The sequence below is a fragment of the Hemicordylus capensis genome, chromosome 5 (genome assembly GCF_027244095.1).
Source record: "Hemicordylus capensis ecotype Gifberg chromosome 5, rHemCap1.1.pri, whole genome shotgun sequence".
In the NCBI taxonomy this organism is placed as follows: Eukaryota; Metazoa; Chordata; class Lepidosauria; order Squamata; family Cordylidae; genus Hemicordylus; species Hemicordylus capensis.
This window is the reverse complement of record NC_069661.1, coordinates 70,640,042-70,656,339: the sequence shown is the minus strand read 5'-3', so window position 1 is coordinate 70,656,339 and position 16,298 is coordinate 70,640,042. Positions and strand designations below refer to the sequence as shown.

At 42.5% G+C, this 16,298-nt stretch overlaps 1 protein-coding gene and 1 long non-coding RNA gene across 6 annotated transcripts in view; one reads left to right on the top strand and one right to left on the bottom strand.

Annotated features, from left to right (window-relative positions):
- Positions 1-16,298, top strand: part of FSTL5 (follistatin like 5) — a 563,532-nt gene that overhangs the window by 398,937 nt on the left and 148,297 nt on the right. For all 5 annotated transcript variants that reach the window (XM_053256999.1, XM_053256997.1, XM_053256998.1 and 2 more), the window contains one exon: positions 2,148-2,314. In XM_053256999.1, coding sequence (XP_053112974.1) covers positions 2,148-2,314 — 167 coding nt within the window. The remainder of the gene's footprint in view (positions 1-2,147; positions 2,315-16,298) is intronic.
- The window catches only part of LOC128327771 (uncharacterized), a 33,905-nt gene continuing 21,790 nt past the window's right edge, over positions 4,184-16,298 (bottom strand). The window contains exons 2-3 of the long non-coding RNA XR_008308778.1: positions 15,430-15,601; positions 4,184-8,360 (exon numbers count right to left, since the gene is read on the bottom strand). This is a non-coding gene — a long non-coding RNA (uncharacterized LOC128327771). The remainder of the gene's footprint in view (positions 8,361-15,429; positions 15,602-16,298) is intronic.

Below are 16,298 nucleotides of genomic sequence, written 5' to 3'. Positions count from 1 at the left end.
GTTTGTCTTTGAATCAGTGTGAAATCCTTAGTATTAAGGCCCACTGGGAGTTTCTTGCTCTCTTTCTCTCATTTTAACTGTCTTTCCGAAATACTAGAATATATTTCGAGCAGTGACACAGTTTACTCTGCATATCCTTTAATTATTTTCATAGTATCTTGGAAAGGCAAATTCTCCATTTATTTTTAAAACTTACATAATAGTGATGCTACAATGCATAGTAGAGAATTAGACAGGCACTTCTGTTTAGTTTTCCAAGTACACCTCCACATAGTATTTGTGTATTTCATGAGCCCCAGCATACTGAAATTGGTAGTTTTCCAGCATTTTTTGGTCTGACTATGTCCACTGCTAAATAGTTTTTGAAATATTAAAAGATTAACAAGCTTGATTTGTATTTTTGAGCTGATATTATGGTAAAGTTATCTGAAAGATGGGTGTCAGATGTTTGGCCAGGGGGCGCAATTTCAGTGCTTGCCCTAGGCGCTATTTTCCCTAGATATGCCTCTAGGGGGCCCCGCCAAGGCATTGGGCCCCCAGACAACTGTCTCCCCTTGCCCTACTATAGTTACGCCCCTGATGGAGACAGATGCAACAGATAGTGGAGAGTTTTCAGAGTACCTCCTAATGATATTTTCTAACAGGGCAGAGAGGCACCTTTTTAACATGGTGATTCTCTTTATTTAGCAAGGGTAGAGTAACTGGCCCTATCCACCCCCTGCACAGTACGTCCAGTGGTTGTTGCTGTTGTCCATCTTATGTTTCTTTTTAGATTGTGAGCCCTTTGGGACAGGGATCCCTTCTTTATTATTTCTCTGTGTAAACCTCTTTGGAAACTTTTGTGAAGCGGTATATAAATATTTGTTGGTTTTGTTGTCAAGGTACCAAACTAAGAGGTGCTTCACATGACCTGTGTGAAGCACCAGACAGGTTTTGGTGGGTAGGGTGAGCTTAGCCCGCTCTCCCCACACATGAGCAGTTGCTCATTGCTGGGCAGCTGGAATGGCTGCCCAGAAAAGCGACTGTTCCGGTTGGGCACTCCTGCACCCGGCTGTGGCTCCATCGGGGGTATCCAGGGGTCAGGGGAAGGGAAGTGCCACCGCATGGTGCCCTGGCCCCCAGAAAGGCACCATGAAAGTGTGCGATCCCTTCCTGGGGTCCCCCTTCCCCTCTCCCCTTCATCCGAGTGTGTCAGCCGTGGCTGCAGGTGGCCATGGTTGACACACAATCAGAAGTGCTCACTCTGTTAATCTCATTTAGGGGTAGGGGTTTCTAGGCGGGCTAGCCGCCACAGAACCACCAGGCTCACCCACGAGCCCGGTGGTTCTCATGACCATGTGAAAGCAAGCTAATGCAGCCCAGCCTGCTTTTGCACAGTCGTGAAGAGCTTCTCTGTCTAATGATTGCACCCATGTTTGTTGGACACAATTCTGACCCATTCAGAAGCAGGGAATGAGATAGGGAGTCTATTGCTCACATGAAATAAAGTGTTAGGGGGAGGAGAATATTTCCTACACACACACACACACACACACACACACACACACACACACACGTTGCTTGCTTGTAGTTCAGATTTCTAATATCAAAGCTAAGCAGATGGAAAAACAATTAAGCCAACCTGTAAGAAAAGTGTCTGGGGTGACTGCAGCGGAAGATCCATCATCTACAGTGTTCTATTGATTTTAATGTTAAAATTTGACTGCTACTCTGCTTTATGTATGAATGACATATGACACTGAACAAACAAGTAAACATGGTTTCCATCATCACATCTCATTTGGCCCTGTGGATATGTAAAATCCACATTTGCCCAAATGCTAATTCAGTATGTTGATTCAGAAAAATATTACAATAATATTGTTATGAAATTAAATGTCTGACAGTACCTTAAATGTACTTTTGAAGCCAAGATGTGATGTCCTTTTCTTTTGAAATTCTTCCATGTTAACAGGCTCTCTTCTTATTAGGCAGTACTTGTCATTCAGTCTAATTGAAATGTCATGCTGACCTTTTATTTGAAACAGTTATATTTCCTGCCTTCATTTGAAAATTATTTTGCCTGTTTTCACATTAGAATCTTAAAGCTATCAGGGTTTAGAAACTCTGCTTATTAATTAACATTAAATGCAATGTATCTTTTACAGAAGTAATTCAGCTGAATCTGCCAGAAGATCAGAAAATAAGTATCACTGCATCAACAGTAGGACAAAGTGCAGTTCTAAGTTGTGCCATTCAGGGGACCTTGAGACCTCCCATCATCTGGAAGCGGAACAATGTCATTCTGAACAACTTAGATTTGGAAGACATCAATGTGAGTGATAAAGGACTCTCTAGCTATTTAATAGAGTCATTATAAAACCTTTGCCATACAAACTAGAGCAGTAGCATTTGTCAAACTGACAAGTATTCCTCACTGTTTTTCCTCTTCCAAGGCAGGAGTGAGCTTCTTGTTCGGGTCAATAGGTCATGCTTGAAATGCCTCTTGAACTAAATTTCCATGTGCATCTTGTGCATAAACATGCAAAATATACATTCCACACCATTGGCAATGGGCATGTAGAATGTAAGCTGTAATCGAATGGAAGTGGGGGTGGTGAAGGATCAAGGGTAAAGAAATGAGTGGCTTTATTTAACAGCAGCAAGTAACAGTAATTTGAGAACTGGTCCAGCACTATTGTATCTGCATGTTCCATATTACTCTTACTGTCTGCCTTGTATGGACTTCTATTTTATGGGGATGGGGGACATCCAATGAAAAAAAATGCTACATCAATTTCACCTGGACAGTCAGGAGTCTTGGTTTCATGCACACTCAGATATAATGGTGAGCTGGTCAAATAAATCATAGGACTTGACAACTTAATAAAAATACTCCATTTCCCAGATTGGGATTCCATTACTTTACCTTAGCTGGGTTGGGGGAAAGATCCTCCTTCTCATCTTATGCTGATCTTTCCTGGATCTTTATCACTAGCTTGCTGATGTCCATCATCACTTCACAAAAAGACTATCCAGCTTCACAACAGTTCATCCAGCCTTTGTTGGTTTAGGATCTCTCTTGGCACCATCACACATCTACCTCTTATCAATCTTTGATCACTATAGCAAGATTTATGTCTCTTCTGCCCCTATTGTACCAATTGGACATCTTGTCCCAAGTGTCTTTGAGCCTGGAGTCTCCCTGAATGCCTGCTTGGAAGCAGTAATGGGCTGGATGAGGGATAACAAACAGACTGAATCCAGACAAGACGGAAGTACTTATTGTGTGCGGTCATCAGGAAGCGATGTTGATCTACCTGTTCTAGATGGGGTCATGCTTCCTCAGAAGGAACAGGTAGGCAGTCTGGGAGTGCTTCTGGATCCACACCTTCCCCTGGTTCCCCAGGTTGAGGCAGTGGCCAGAAGCACTTTCTATCAGCTTCAGTTGATACGCCAGCTGCGTCCGTTTCTTGAGTTTTGTGATCTCAGAACAGTAGTACACTTGCTGGTAACTTCCAGACATGATTACTGCAATGCACTCTATGTGGAGCTGCCTGTGTACATAGTCTGGAAACTACCATTAGTACAAAATGCGGCAGCCAGGTTGGTCTCCGGGTCATCTCGAAGAGACCATATTACTCCTGTATTACAGGCGTTGCACTGGCTGCCAATAAATTTCCGGGCAAAATACATATTCTGGTTATAACCTATAAAGCCCTAAACAGCTTAGGCCCACAGTACTTAAGAGTGCATCTTCTTCTGCATTATCCCCATCATCGACTGTGTACATCAGGGGAGGCTTGTCTGTCGCTACTTTCATGTCACCTGGTGGCCACCCAGGGATGAGCCTTCTCTGTTGTTGCCCCGAGACTTTGGAGTGCGCTTCCCATGGGAATAAGAGTCTCCCCGTCTCTAGCAGCTTTTAAAAAGTGTTTGAAGACTCATTTTTACCCAGGCTTTTAAACTTCTTAAATTTTAGATTGTTTATTGATTTGTTTCAAATTGTTTTTAGAATTTTAATTGATTTTAATGTTTTGTTTATTGCTTGCTTTGAACCGCCCTGAGTCCTTGGTTTGGGGTGGTATATAAATATGTAAATGAATGAATGAGTGTGTGTGTGTGTGTGTGTGTGTGTGTGTGTGTGTGTGTGTGTATACTTTCTCCCTCCCATAACATCAAACAGGCAAATTCTTAATTTCTCAAAAGCAGACGGAACAATTTATTAAATACCAGAGCAGCTGTGCCTGAAAATACCATCTTCTGCCTAATAAAATAAGCACCAAAAAGTTCAACTGATTTGAACAGATTTGGACTGCACCCACTATTTTTTGGTTGAATTTTCAGTATCGAGATTGTCAAGTTCACTTAACATAGTTAGACTTTTCAAACATTTTCAGTTACCCATTCATATTTACAAGCAGAATGATTGCAGAATATACAGACGGATTTATTCTTTCAGCACATTCTTATCTAAGGAGTACTTCTAATCTGCTTTAATGTTTGGGAGCACAGAACAAAGGAGTGGTAGTTGACCAAGATTAATTCAACCAGAATTATCTTCTGAATATGTAGGAGGCTCTCATTATTAGCAGGGGTTCCATTCTTGCCTACATTCATGAATATGGAAACCGCAAATAATGAAACCTGAACTCTGGGAATATGGGAGTTGGGTTCCTGCACACAAATAAAATTGCCCAGAATCACAAATAAATGCGAGAGTGAAGCAGAAATAAAAGTTGTACAGAACATATAGTTCCAGCTCTCTAGTAATGCCCCCCCCTTCCACATCAGCTGATTTCTTGCTGATTTTCATGGGGTTTTGTGGGGCAGGGGAACACGAGCCACAAAATGGCTCTGCGCTACCTCCGGACAGGAAATGCCACCAGAAATGATACTGTAAGTCATTTCTGGTGGCCCAGGTACTGCGGATAGGTAAAAATTGCCTATTTTTAATACAGTAGATAATGAAACTGGGTCTCTAAGACCTACCCGCAGATATGCAAAATTGCAGTTTTTGAAACCGTGGATAACAAGGGCCACCTGTACTTTATTTGTGATTCTCCAACGTATGCAGCTGAGGTGTCTCTTTTGCATGTGGTTGTAGCCTTTGCTGCTGTTTTACAGTAAATTAAATAGTCTGCTAATTTTTTGCACCTATTAAAACTTCTAGTCTCACACACTTGCACATATAGTTGCAATGAAGTCATTACTTTATTTCTTGCCTAAATAGAAATTAAGACCCGAGAGAGAAGTAGAGTAATTGGATAGGTCTACTGAGGAGAATTGTGCTTCTAAATTGCACTGTGGAAAATGAATGTAGCACTTAAAGATACGGAACTTCAAATAAACACATTCAGAGAGAATGTGGTGTGCTGTGGTTTATGCAGCACTTTATATACCAATTCATTTGTTGTACTTATTGAGGCAATTTCAGCATTCAAAAAGCCTTAGCAGAGGTACTTTTTTTTTTCTGTCTCCAGAGGTGGTGTTCTTTGTTCTCACCTTCGACTACATTATGAGTTATGGTGTATTTGTTTAGCAGTGAGAGCTGACTTTAAATCACAGTATACAGAACAAAACTCAAACGTATTCAACTGTATTTTCCAGTACAGAATGTCACAGGTGTAATACTTGTAGTAATAATACTGTGACAAATGACCAGGCAGGGCAGCTGAATGAGGCCTTCTACTGAACACAAAGGGAATATTATGCAAGTGACTCTGCATCAGCTCAAGAGTGTACACATTTTCAGAAACATCAATAGCACTAATAAGCAATTGTGGTCCATTTAAAATGGGATTTTTCTGGATTTCCATATCCAAAGTCTAGTAAAAGAAGAATGTTAGCAACTTGCCACATTCACTTGTCAAAAGCTTTCTATAAGTTTGGGCTCTACATTTCTAAGGTTGCTTCATCTTCTATGTCCTGTCATGATCTTAAAAGTCACAGAAGAGAATCTGCTAATGTTAACCATCCATGTCACCAGTTAGAACAGTACCCTTGCCTTGGATTGTACCTTTGCCTTGGCTTGTTCTTCATCTTGAGGCTAGCTAGGTTGCCATAAGGATTTTCGGGGCCCAGTGCACTGTACGTAATCTACTGACAAGACCTGCTTTTTTTTTGTAAATATAATACATCATTATAGAACTGCAACTTATCAGTATGCCCAGGGAAGGCTTGCATGGTGTATTTGCGCACTCACTCTTCAAACTGAACAAAACAGGAGAAATTTCAGGGGCGAGTGAGACCTTTTTGTAATGTTCAGTGGGACTACCTTACAGCTGGTGGTGACCATAAAGGCTATTATTTCCCGCTCACACTCGAATTACAAAACTTGCATTTATTGTAATAGATCTGGATCATACCCATTACAAGGGCCAGCCTTAGAGTTTTTGGCACCTTAGGTAAAGTATGACTTTGGCATTTACACACACCCAACTGAGAAGCACAGAGTATTCCCCACAGCCAGAAGCAGTGCATGCACACATGGGGGCAAGCTCCTCCTTGTTACTAGACAATATATAAAATTTAGTTAGGATTGCTGCATACTGGCTGTTGCCCACTATAATAGAGGTGGAAAACTTGTGCAAGTCCAGTAACATCCTCCTCCCCAGCCCTCAAGCCCTGAGCCAGTGTGGCTAGCTATTTATTTATTCAATTTCTATACTGCCCTTCCAAAAATGGCTCAGAGTGGCTTACAAAGAGAAATAATACCTGTACTTGGGAGTAAGTCTTATTGAACTCAGTGGGATGGCTTTTCAAGTAAACATGCATGGGATTGGTCTACAGGGTTCTAAGCCTAAATGTGCATAACAGTGCCCATAATAAGTCCCAAATAAATAAAGTGAATGAGACTGCATCAGATTAAAACTAAGCATTTCAAGTAATTAGGGCTGTGGATCAGAAGATGGCATGAGTGTGATTTACATGGATGCTTCTGGGCATCCATTTTCAGGGGAAGGAGACATCTCCCTCCTCAATCAAAGTCTCTAGGCTCCCACCTCCCAAATCTTTCCACTTTGAAAGTTTCCCATTTTAGATGGCTGATGGAAATATTCTTCTCCCTTTTATTCTTCCTCTCTTCCCTACCTTCTTCTGTTACCCCTGTCATCCCAACCCCAAGCCAATAAGCACTCACCTCCTTTCCTTCCTGCATGCATGCCTACCTCCCAAGGGGCCCCTCTGATCCCCTGTCCCCATCCCAGGCACAGAATGCCAAACTTTCCTTCTCAACTCTGAACAGTTTCTTTCTCAGTTTTCCTTCTCAACCCTGAACTGCCCTGCTTTTTCAGGACCATTGCTTCATTGCAGGAAACGGCAGGGTCAGAACCGGGGGAGAGGACTGAGGGGAGCATCCCCATCCCTGAATTGGATAGGGGTGAGGGAAGAGAGCAGCCACCCGAAGAATCAGTAAGCCATGGAGAGTGGGGAGAAACATATTGGAGAAGAGAATGTTGAAAGACATAAAAAGTCTCCTGACCTAAGAGAAGTTCTTAAAAGGGCAATACCAGATGTTCTTGAAAAGGCAACACTGGAAGTCATCTGCATTCCACATCCAGGCCCCCCAAGCTTTGGTGCCCTAATCATCCACCAGCTTTGCCCAGTGGCATAGCAAGGTTGGAGTGGGCCCAGAGACAAGATTTTAAAATGGCCCCCCCTCACTGAAGCTCAGCTCAAGAAGTAAAGAAATCTTAAATGAGGCTGAATAGTGTTAACAAAAAGCACAGTAAAATTGTCATGAAAGCATGAACTGCTAGCCCGGCTATCTCTACAGGATTTACAACCCCCAGTGAGAGAGTAAACAGAAAGCAGTAACGAAAATGGATGAAGGAAAATAAAAGGCTCGCAAAGAAAACATTAAATGAATAAAGTCCCCTGAACTGAAACTAGGTACCCCGCTCTAACAATAACTGAGTAATAAGTGGAAGAAAAGACAAAACAAGGAATGAAATAAGTGAAGGACACAGAACAAGGAATTAAGGGAACAATACAGGGAAGTACAGACAAGACAAACTGGATCACAGAAAAGATATAATTCCAAGAGCACAGTATCTGCTGCCAGCGAAGTTGCAAACAGCAACTCAGCCATGAGAGACTGTTGAATATATATGACTCAACAGAACCAGGAACCAATCAGCCTTCCCTGAGTCAAAAGGCTTTCTTCCCTGTTATCTCCTGCACCTGCGTGAGTCCCTCTGAGCCTGCCTCTTGATACTTCGTCTCACTATAGGTGGAATCCCAGGCTCTTCCACATCAGAATTCAAGTCTGGCAGCTGTTGAGAATCCTCAGGTTCCGAGTCTGGTTTCTCTGCCGAATCTTGCTGCTGTGGCTCACTAGCAGGCGAGTCTTCCTGCTCTGAGTCTTCTGATTCCTAAGTCTGAGCCATGGCAAAAATTTATATATATATATAACACCTATGTGCCACAATAGAACATCATCATAAATTATTTTTTTAAAGGTTTTGTAAATTGTGGATGATGCAAGTCATTTAATGGTACTAGAGAAAACATGCTGTTCTGGTAGCTCCAGGTCTTAACACTCACATCAATTTTGGAGGATGAATACAACTGAAGGAATCCCGGGCGGGTGCGTGGCTGGGGGAGTCAGTATTGTGACTTGCCTTGGAGGGGGGGCAAAGGCAGTGGGCCTCCAGACAACTGTCTCCCCTTGCCCTATTATAGTTACACCCCTGGCTCTGCCCTATGCCCAGTATAAAGGTACATTATCAACTTCACTTATTACAGATTAGTTAGACTTTTTAACACACTTCAGCTATGCATTAAAAGTTCCAAGCTGTCTTTAAATCACAGTGTACAGAACAGAAGCCACACTAGAAGTGCTAAACCTCTTCCTAGCATCCAGTGCCCCTGGAATGATACTTCCTGATATAACATGGCATGGGCCCAAAAAGCCAACATGAAGTTACTTGTGGGAGGGGAATGACACAAGATAGAATTGACTGAGTCTAAAGACTTTCAGCACTGCTTATGCTACCATCTGCAAAGACACATGGATGCAATGTGTTTTTTTAAGGAAAAAATAACATTTCCTGCCACAACTAATGAGCAATAAGCTACTCGAACAAAACTTTAAGACTGTTGCATGACCTCTCTCTGAAAATGCCAACTTCTCCTGCAGATGCCTGGTTCAGATTATTCAATCATGGTTTAAATCACACAATTAGGGGCTGATTTGGCTGTTCTGGTCCCACATGATTATATAGGCTGAGTATGGCATGTTGGGGAAAGTTTTCATTTAGCAATAATTGTGCCTCGGATTAAACTCTGATGGCAGGGCCAAAGTGGCAAACTCACTTTTCCAGACACAATGAGCCACTGCTCAGACTGTTCATCTGAACTAGTGCATAATGTTATTCCAAGGGACCCTATTTTTCTGGGGGAAATAGGTAGTTGCCAGAGTGCTGGAAAATTACATAAATTGCCCTCTCTCAATTTGCTCCTCCTGAGAATTTGGTGAAAAAATGAAAAAGGGATTTTGGCTAAGCCCTAGTATAAAGTGATGTTCACTGAGGGGAAACTTCCTACCCAAATACTGATAATATCTGATCTGATGATGATTACAATGAAAGAGTTCTTGGAGTTCTTGTCAATAGCTCAATGAAAATGTCACCATAGTGTGTGGCAGTTGAGAAGGGGAAATGGAATGTCATGCTAAGAATCTTAGGAAAAGGATTAAAAATAAGACTGAAAATATTATATTGCCCTTGCATAACTCTATGGTGCAGCCACAATTCAAATCAGTATACATTTCTGGTTAACCTAGCTCAGAAAAGATAGGGTCAGATTGGATAACACATTGCCCACTGGCCGTTGCACACACTGTAATACTGTGTTCGCACCATCAGTGTGTACATCCTTCCCCTAACCCTCTGGGACATAGCACCTGTAGTAGAGGAGCAGTTTGGACTTCCCCATCATCACATGATTAAGGAATGGTGCCCCAGCATGTCAGAGAGTTGAAGGACATGCTTGCCCATTGAGTGTGCATCCTTATCACTTGTCCAAGGGATGACACAAAAAAGTAACAAAGAACTGGACCAGTGAAGAATGCTGGAAAAGGGCAATCATGTAGAAAGGGCAATCATAATCAAAAGGGAGCTGTAGCACCTTCCCTATGAAGAAAGGTTACAGCATTTGGGGCCTCTTTTTATTATATAAAGACCAATAAAAGAGACATGATAGATGTTTTCAAAATTATGCATGGTATGGAGTAAATAAATAGAGAGCAATTGTTTTGGTGGATTCATAACTCTAGAATCAGACAGATTCTAGAGTTATGAATCAAACTCTAGAAACAGAATGGCAGGAGTTTCACGAAAGACAAAAGGAAGTCAATTGGCTGTCATAAGATGTGGTGATGGCCATTAGTTTAAATGGTTTTAAAAGGGGATTAGACAAAATCATGGAAAATAAGTCCAAGTCAGTGACTACCAGTCATGATGGCTCTATGCTGCCTCCAGGTTCTGAGGCAATATGCTTTTGAATAATACCAGTTGCTGGGGAGTAATAGCAGGAGAAAACTATTCATTTTTGTGTGTCCCCCAGAGGTCTCTAGTTGACTACTGAAGGAAACAGTTTATTGGACTATGTTCTTAAAAAATCAGTATAAGCTAAATTGTTTAGCATTACTAGTGAGTGAAGAACATGGAATTCAACATTAAGGACTACCACATATCTCTTTAATTCTGGTATCTGCCGTGCAAGGGACCTATGTGCTCATTAGGAGCCATGAAGCTTGCTAACTAATTTAGAGTATTTTAGTTTGTCTTAACAAACTTAGCAAAGAGATTATCCTACTTTGTATTTTCTTTTAATGGACCAACACTTTGATTTTTTCTCAGATTCTTGTAGCCATCTTTAAATTACAGAGTGCCACTTAATGAGCAAGTAATACAAGCAACATTATGCTGTCCTGTCCTGTCTTTCACTCCAAATTACTTTAATTCCAGTTAGCTAAGTAGGAGAACAAGCCTACAGAACAGTTACATTGACATTACTGCTACACTGGTATAGCATTCTTCTAGCATAGCTGCACAGTTGTACTGGTGTTACAGTGAAAGGAGCTTTTACCGACAGGGCTGTTACCCCAAATCTCCTCTGGGAGAGAGTGTGTGCATTCACACACTGGACAGACTTGCCCCGAAGATCATACGAGATCTTTGGAAGCACCAAATCAGGCTTTCTCTGCCGATTTCTAAGTTGTCCCAATGTATTTCTGGGTTTTTTAAATGCTGGTTTTAAGTGTGTTTTTCTGAAAATGCCGGAGAAAATAGGGAAAGGCACTGACATAGAATCACTAACATAAGAGGGAAACACTCTTTAGGAATGCAGATATAGCTCTTCAGAAATGCAAATCGAGCTGGCTTGCCTAGCTGTGAAGAGTGGAAATACCAGTTTTCAGGAAGCAAACTTTTTAAGTTCTAGTTACAAAAGCAAATCCTCTGTGTTTGATCAAGTTCACTTTTTTGAACAATATTAGTCTGCTTGCTTTAAGGTTTTCACTGGTTAAAACACCACACATGTGTTGGGGAAAAGGGAAGAAATCTGTTGGTGTAAACAAATGCAGTCTAGGACAGGGTTTCTCAACGTGTGTGTCCCCAGATATTATTGGACTTCAACTCCCATAATCCCCAACTACAGTAGCCTTCGGTTGGGAATTATGGGAGTTGAAGTCCAATTACATCTGGGGACCCACACGTTGAGAATCCCTGGTCTAGGACACGAGGTTTTAAGGCAACATTGTGTTCCCACCTAAGGTGCACTTTCTCTCTCTCTCTCTCCCCCCACCCCAAACCCAACTGGCTAGAAGGAAAACACAGAGGCATGCAATGTCAACCTGCACAAAAAGAAAACTCAAGATCAGAGGGGAGGGGCTGCTTCCCTCATGCCTCAAGTGTAATTCAAAGTGGGAAAGCTCCAGCAGAGTTATCTGAAAGTACATCAGCAGAAGTGGTTTCCATCCGAGCCTGTGCTGCTCAAATTGGCATTTTTTGAGCATGGATTCCATCCTCAAGTGTTCACATAGCTAAATTGACTTTGACATAGCTATATTTGCATGTCTGTTATAGTTAGCTCCTGGAAGCTACTGTGGGTTTTGGTTATACATTGGGACTTAAGTCTACTTGAGCACTCAGTGGCCTTCTAAAAATTTTGCTCTGGTTCTGTTGCAAGTATTTTTCATATATTATACTGACAGCAGGGGCATAACTATCATTGGACAAGGGGCCCTGTTGTCTTGGGACCCACTGCCTCAAGGGGCCTCCCAGAGACATGTCACATGACTCCCTTGCCCGCCCACCCAGTCCATTTTTTTAAAAAAATCCCTTCTCCCCAACAGCCCCCAGCAGTGGCAATCTCACTCCCAGAGCAGGGCCTGCCTGCCCTGCCATTCAGCTCTGGCCACGTCTCTTCCCAACTGTGAGGTGCACGCCTGCGCAGTGGAAAGAGCGTCGCTGTGATGACTAATTGTTGCAGCAACAATCTTTCCACTGCGCAGGTGTGTGCCTCGCAGTTGGGAAGAGACACGGCTGGCACGAACGGCAGGGCGGGCTCTGCTCTGGGAGAAAGATCACAATGCTGCTGCTGCTGCCAGGTGAGATTGCCACTGCCGGGGTGGAGGACTCCCTGCTGCCTTGTTGTGCCGTGCCGTGCTGTGCCTTGCCGTGCCGTGCTTCACTACTGCCTCCAAGTAGGAGAGGTAGGTGTCCTTTCTCTGAGTCCTGTCGGTGGGGTGGGATGGGATGGGGCGTTTTCTCTTGATGGATGTGCCCCCCCTGCTTTTGCTTTCAAAGCCACCCCTTTCTGCTGTCCGCTTGCTCGGATTGTTTCCTCTCCCCACACCCCAGCTTGCATCTGTGAGGTCCTAGATTGTCAGATCAACTAAAATGTTGGCCGCTTAGTATTCATACAGAGAGGCTTGGTAATATTAAATGACTGTAACTAGCTGCAAACAATGGGCAGCATCCAAACAAAGATTTATCAAAATGGGATGCTTCTGCTTGTGCATGGAGGCGGCAAGGTGATTTTTACCAATTCTCTCCTTTCCTCTGCAGCTTTCTGTGCCTGCCAAAAATATGTCTGTGAGAGCTGAGGGACCCTCTGGGATATTTGTTAGTTGTATTCCATCAGCTTGGCTTCTCAATGATATCTTGTCCCCTGTAGCCATATTCTCAACGAAACGTTGTCTAGGCCAGAGACAGACTTCAACTTAAAGCTTCAGCTTAAAGACTTCAGCTTCAAGACTTCAACTTAGAGCTGTCTGAGACTTGTGCTGGAGTTATTGTATGAAGGGAAGCGGGGGCCAAGAGCCACCCAGTGAGTTTGATGGCTGAATGGGGATATGAACTTGGTTCTCCCTGGTCCTAGTCCAGCACTCTAGCCACTACACCATGCTGACTGGTTGACCCCAAGAGATGGAAAAACCTGATAAAACTTCAATTCCATTTTTTACAGCTTCATATTTAATAAGGGCAATTCTCTGCTGGTGCTTCATGCCCTCTGCTGTTTGTAGACTCTTAAAAAAAAAGTGCAGTGTGTATATATTACCAGCTTTTGTTAGTGTGGTTTTGTGATTTCTTAAGCACTTCACTAAAAAATAGTGCCCCTTTCTCTTAGGTGCTTCTTACAGTTTAAGGTTGACTTAACTATCATACAAAGCTGAGCAATGGATATTTTGAAGTGTGCATGTGTGTATTCAGTGAAAATGTATTTCCAGGCAGCATACTTATTTTGAAATATCAGTCTTAAATCTTTGGAGACCTGGGGTGTGTGGAGGCCTTGGACTACAAGGAGAGGAAAGCAGTGAGGGAGGGCATTTTAAAATCTCATCTCTAGGCTCACTCCAACCTTGCACAACAAGCTGTCCTACCTTGGTCTTCCTCCCCAGAATGAGCCCCACTCTGCCTCACATGCCCAGATGCTTGTTCTCCTTGTCACCAGCCTTAGTAGCTGGGGCATGCTGTTGTTGCTGCTGGTTGTTTATATGTGGTGTCCTGTCCATTGCTACTGCAGCAGCTCTCTTTCTCCGAATCTCTTTCTCACTGCCCTCTTGCCCTGCTGCCTCTCCTTCACTCCAGCCCCAAACTTGTCATTTTTTACTTGATGCTTGATTTCTTGATGCTTGATTGGGCAGCTGCCATTCCCCAAAGCAGGCATCAGATGGGTGGTGGGGGTGGGGGAGAGGCAGGGGCTCATTCTGCCACCCTGAAAAGCAGGGTGCTTCCTGAGGTGATTGTCTCTTCATTCCATTTCATGGCAGAGCCTCCCCTGGCAACATTCTACCTGTAGAAGTAACTAGCTAGAAGGAACTAGCTTTGCCCTGTCCCTCAAACCCTTTTGCTAACTTTGCTTACCCTTTAATTGGCTGGTTCTTTTGTTTTGGGAGTATGTATGGGGACCATACAAACACAGAGGCATTATTATGTCATGATCATGTCATGTCAAGGATGCCTTTCAAGTGGACCAACTGGGCTTGGGGGCAGTGGAATCGGGGAGTTTTTGGTCCCACAACAATCAGATCTCTAGATGCGATGCTTTTCTTTCCCCCACTGTTATATAATAATATTATATAGTGAATATTATTCACTATATTATATTATTATATTATTAATAATGAGCGTAAGTAAGTGTGCATACAGGACCATAATTGGGGTGGGAACTAAACTTGCCCAATGCTCTGATGCCTTTATTTTATTGGGGGTAGCAAATTTTGTCCCTCCATAGATTTTGCCATTAAGTCAGTGTTGACTCCTGGTGACCACAGAGCCCTGTGGTTGTCTTTGGCAGAGTACAGGAGAGGTTTACCATTGCCTCCTCCTGTGCATTATGAGATTATGCCTTTCAGCACCTTCCTATATCACTGCTGCCCAATATAGGTGTTTCCCATATTTCCCAAACATACCAGCGGGGATTCGAACCAGCAACCTCTTGCTCCATAGACAAGTTACTTCAACACCTCCAACACCTGTCTTATTTACTGTGGTGTCTTTACAATATCTCGTAGAACAAAATGGGTGCTACTAACGGTAATATTAGGTCTAACCTGAGGTCCACTTAGGTCATCAAAGTGTAACCAAGATTTGAAATTGGTTTGCTAAACGAAGTGCTGCTCCCACTGAGGTGAACTCTATGTCTGAACCCATGCTCTTCATGAATATGCTAGGAAAGCCCACCCCCTTTGCATTTGGGACCAATGGCTGAGAGGTTGATGATTTAGAGAAGGCTTACCAGTTGACTGGCAGCTCAAGGCTGGCTAGGCCTTGTTGGAGTCCCGAGCAGGGGCCATATCTCTGGCTCAGCTTAGCTACTTTGAACAAACAGAGATTTGTGATTGTCTAAAGTGCCAACTTCAGGTTCCTTCCATAATTACCATAATGCCTCAACTTATCTATCCTTTTCTGAACTCTTAATCAGACTAAAGTTATTTACCTGAAACAAGAAGGAAGGTCCTGAAGATAAGCAATGGCCATGTATCCCATGCCAACATTGATCTCCTTGATTAACAAAACATTCCCTTCAAGGGTTCTGAATGCTTTTCTGAGCATGCAGTTTGTTCTTTAAGATGCCCAGCTTTCATTTTAGTTTCCTGTGTTGATTCTCCCTTTTAAAAAAACACACACTTAGAAATAGGTTCTGACACTGTAGGCAATTATAAAGCTAATTTTGTCCTTTTCTTAAACAAAGAAAAAGCTGCCTCCCAATTCTGCATGCTTGTTGATGATAGTCTTCTACACAATTAGGCCTTACTTTGATGCCTTATCCCTTTGTTCTGTTTTTCAGTTGTGTAAAGTCAGTAGCAATTGACTGTACTTGCTTCTGTAAAAATGTATGGCATTTCAAGAAAAAGGAAGCTAGGGACCCCATCAAGGGTTGTTTCTTCCTTTTAGAAGACAGTTTGAATTCCCAGGGCTGCACTTTCCCAAATTATTCTTTGGAAAAACTGTTCATTATTTATTTCTATTACCACAGTAGCTCGTTTTGTATCTTTCCCCAGAGATTCAACAACACCTCTTTCATTTGTGCTGGCCAGCTTGCTCTGGGTACATGACCATAATTCTTATACAAAGCTTTAGTTCAACAAAATGTACAGCTTTTTAAAAGCACCCCATTCCCATTAAAAATGGTACTCCCACATGTCCTTTTTCTTCTGTAAACTTCTGTCCTCTTGTCTAGTGGCTAAGAACTTTATAACATAATTCCTGTACAGCACAAGGTTCAGACTACACATGCCCATCATTTGGTTTTTTATTATTTGATTCTACTTAACAGTTGAACATCTTAACTGATTGCACTTAAAG